Source organism: Chaetura pelagica, unplaced genomic scaffold (assembly GCF_000747805.2).
Source record: "Chaetura pelagica isolate M959 unplaced genomic scaffold, ChaPel_1.0 scaffold676, whole genome shotgun sequence".
Taxonomy (NCBI): domain Eukaryota; kingdom Metazoa; phylum Chordata; class Aves; order Apodiformes; family Apodidae; genus Chaetura; species Chaetura pelagica.
Genome location: NW_009953724.1, coordinates 394,642 through 398,657, shown reverse-complemented (window position 1 = coordinate 398,657; position 4,016 = coordinate 394,642). Strand labels below are relative to the sequence as shown.

General features: G+C 54.6%; 1 protein-coding gene across 1 annotated transcript in view; it reads left to right on the top strand.

Annotated features, from left to right (window-relative positions):
* The window catches only part of BSDC1 (BSD domain containing 1), a 4,998-nt gene extending 3,109 nt beyond the window's left edge, over positions 1 to 1,889 (top strand). The window contains exons 9-11 of the mRNA XM_010000611.1: positions 1 to 228; positions 1,237 to 1,340; positions 1,857 to 1,889. Coding sequence (XP_009998913.1) covers positions 1 to 228; positions 1,237 to 1,340; positions 1,857 to 1,889 — 365 coding nt within the window. The remainder of the gene's footprint in view (positions 229 to 1,236; positions 1,341 to 1,856) is intronic.
* Positions 1,890 to 4,016: the final 2,127 nt, after the last annotated feature.

Genomic DNA, 4,016 nt, shown 5'->3' with positions numbered 1-4,016 from the left:
AAGAGCAGAGCTCCCTGCCAAAGCCCCCAGAACCTGGCCAGCCTTCTGCACCTGCCCGGGGGTCAGCAGCATCCTCAGAGCAAGTGGCTGTTGCAGAGCTCAGAGGGGTGGAGAGCAAAGCCCAGGGCAAGCCAGAGACTCTGAAAGAGGAAGGACCAACGGATCTACGGGTCTTCGAGCTGAACTCTGATAGTGGGAAGTCCACCCCCTCCAACAATGGCAAGAAAGGTGCGTGTTTGGGGCTGTAACCTTCAGCTTTTGGGGAAGGGGCCTGGTTTTGTGATGAGAGGGAGGAGAAAATGGGGTTTTGCCAAAACCACTCAGGAAAGTGAAGACCCAAAGGCTGCCTAATGGCCAAAATGAAAGTGGAAGCAGATCCTTGTGGTGTTGGGCAGGGTCAAGTTGGTGGCATCAGATAGTGACAATCTGCTCTCAGCAGGTGGCTGGGCCAGTGCCACAGCTGGCCCTGAACCCTTTCCTGAATCCCACGCCTGTGCTTCCCCAGGAGAATGGAGGGAGAGGCTCCTCCAGAACCCTGAGGAGGGACATGTCACAGCTCTGGCTGACACTACTGACAGACTTTGTGTTGCAGGGGCTTCTGCCTTCAGCAGAGCCTGCTGCAGGTCTCCTGGGATAACACTGATGTCGGTTATAGGGTTGTAAAGCCACTGGAAGCAACTCAAGACCCAGGAAGGTGGCCAAGTATCATGAGCTGGGTCTGTGAGCAGAATGAAATTAGACGAACTCAAAAGTCCACTGGCTGAACAGAACAGGCCTTTGGTCCCTGCCCTGCTGGGTGAGGCTGTGGTCTGTGTAGGGACTGTGGGGTTCCCTTCCCTCTGCCTGTCCACCCCCAGGACTGTCCAGGCTGCTCCTCTTGTTCTTTCTGTTGGGGACTATGACAGTCCCTGTATCCAAGCCCCTCCCGTCATTCCTTCCCTGTTGTATTTTCTGTGTGGCTGAAGTGTGACACATCCTGCTTCTCCCAAGCCAGAAGAGAACATGGTTGAACATTCCCTTCTCCCACCTGTTCCCAAGCAGCCCTGGCTGTGAGGGAGGTGCAGTTCACACCCATCCTGTCTCCATTAGTGAGCTCCTTGGGCAGCTTGTGGGATTTTCCAGTCTCAGGAGGAGTGCCAGGGCTTTGTGTGCCTGCTGGGGCAGCTCTGAGCTTTGGCTGGTGCCTGGAGAGCACACACAGCTCTGATGGCTCAGTCCTGGTGTTTGTGGTTCCAGGCTCCAGCACGGATATCAGTGAGGACTGGGAGAAGGACTTTGATTTGGACATGACAGAAGAGGAGGTGCAGCTGGCACTGTCCAAGGTGGAAGTGTCTGGAGAGGTGAGTCGAGGGGAGGTTCTCCCTCAAATAGATCAGAAGATTCCTGCCAAAAACCATCAGCAGCTCCCTGGGGCTTTCCTGTGTTGGCTGGAGAGAGACTCCAGTGCCTCAGGAGGCCAATCCCTCTGCTCCAGCCCCTGTCCTGTATCCCAAGCTGTGCAGCTCCTTGGAGCAGGATGTGGCTGCTGGCCTGGATGGGCAGCCCTGCAGCAGGAAGCTGCCTGCCCCAGCAGCTCACAGGAGGCTTCTCAAAGGTGTGACTCACTCTTTGAGGATACAGCTTAGCTTGGGATCTGACCCTGGGGGCCATGGGTATTAGCTGGAGCAGAGAGTGGCTGTTTGGATGTAAGAGGGATGAGTGTGGCAGTTCCCTGTGGGAATAGAGCAACAGAGTCCCTGTGGTGAGGGTGTGGGAATGAGGGTACAACAGGCTCTGTCTGTGCTGACTCAGGTGCCCTGGGCAGGGGTTCTGTTGAGTTACAGGAGCAAACTGAGGGATATTACTCTTGTTTGCAGCTGGAAGATGAAGAGTGGGAAGACTGGGAATAAAGCGACTGCTTCCAGTGTGTCACAGGCTCATTTCCACCATCGAACGTGAATTAATTGACGGACCGGCTGTTCCTTTGTGTGTAACTGCTGCAGTTCCAGGCTGGAGGAGTTTTATTCCTGCTAAATCCTTGTGGGCAACTCAAGTGATTCCTTCAGACCTGGAGGAGGAGGAAGCAGAAGTTCACTTGTACACGTAGCTGCTAGGGAGCCTGACTTCTCAGTAGGTCCTAGAAACTGGCCAAGCCAGAACTGACTGTCCTGAAATTGTCAGGCAGAGCAGATGTGGTGCAGTGTGGGGTAGCTGGGCACCTGGACTCCCAGCAGGACTGCTTGGTACCCTCAGACTGACTGTGTGTGTGCACATGTCATCTGCAGCAGAGCAAAAGCTCCTGGATACAAGCTGCTGCTCTCTGCTGCTGGCCCAGCCTTCCCTGGAATGAGCCAGCGTGCAGGGAGAGCCCAGGAGCTGGAGGTGCTGCAGGAGGAGCCCGTGCTGCTGTGTCACTCCTTGCTGCAGAGAAAGGCAGTTGGTTTGTGGCATTGACCCGAAGCTGGGCCATGCTGGAAGGAGCCAAACTCCCTGCCAAACCCTGAGCTTCTGCCTGGCTTTTTGTCTTGGAAGCTTTTTTTAATGGAAACTCCTGTTTCCTGCTGCAAGAGCAGCAGCTCCTCTGAGAACTGGGGCTGCTGCCTTCCTCTCTGCAGCTGCACTGCCATCCTCCACTGGGTTTTGTGTTCTTACAGTTAAATTTTCCAAACAAAGTACTTGTGGCTTGCACTTACTTGAGCCCTTCTGGGCCAGCAATGGTTTGGGTCTCTCTGGGAGCTGAACCTCTCCCTTGTGTTGTCCAGCTTGGCCTTTGCCAAGCCCCAGTCTGGCCCTCTGACCACTCTAACCTCCACCTGGGCACTGGGGCTTGGCCTTTTCCCCTCTCAGCCCAGGGGGGAGACAGAATAACCCAGGTGTGGGTGGTGCCTGTCGGCTGAGGCTGGGTCTGTCTGCTCCTCTGACTCCCCTTGTGTCCCGTGGCCACCAAGGTCACACACCTGGCTGTGCTTGCTGACTTGGGTCCCCTCCCCAAACCCCTCCTGACTGCTCGCCATGCTTCCTTCAGACCCACAGCCTCTCTTGGGGCATTTCCCTTCTAACAGCATGAGATGCTCCTCAGTGGATGTTGCTAATACACATTATCCTTAGGGGGCAGAGTCCTCCCTCTGTCTCTGGCCTTTCTGGTGGTGGTTTGATACCTGATGCCTTTGTCCTTCTGCCTGTTCCAGGGCTGCTTCACTGGAGCTGAGGGTTTCCTTCTGATTTTGGAGAGCACTAAACTAGCTGCACTTGAAAGAGTTGGGCTTTTGGATTGGGTGGGGGGGTTTTCCCTCCCAGTTCTTTGGGGAGGTTCTCAGAGCTGCCCATGCACAGAGATTGGTGGCAGTGGTGACTTCAGGTGCTTGCTCAAGAGCGTGTCTGTCCTGACAAACCCCCAGGGACTGAAGTGCAGCCTCACCCTGTCCTGGGATCAAATGTAGCTGCAGCAGGAAAACCTGTTGGGAGGTGACACCCAGGGGGTAGCCCTGGCAGGGGCTGAGGGCTGTGTTCCCTTGGGGTTGTGTTCCCTGGGGTGTTTGGTGGTACAAATTGTGGCTGGATCCCTGGGCTGCAGAGAGCTCGGAGGGTGCAGTGCTCTCATCTGTGTCACTTTTTGTTTTTTTCTTTAGTCAAATTAACCATTTGGTTGTCTGTGCAATATTCTCTGTTCTAAACTATTCCACATCTCCCTGAGCCTTTTTTAGCTGGGGTGAAAACCAGAAACACTTCTAACAGCTGGTAGTTTTGTAACAATGACTTTCTCCAAACCTTTTACAGACTTGCAGTTAACAGCAAATAAAGGAATTCTACAGAGCCTCTTCTGGTGTCAGGTCTTCTCCCTCCCTTTGCCTCTGGGATGGGCTCTGGTGCCTCCCGGGGGTCTGAGTGGGTCAATTTCCCTGGAGGTGTCCAAGGCCAAGTTGGATGATGCTTGTGCAACCTGGTCTAGTGGGAGGTGTCCCTGCTCATGGCAGGGAGGTTGGGACCTCATAGTCCTTACGGTCCCTTCCAACTCAAGCCATTCCATGATTCCTGCT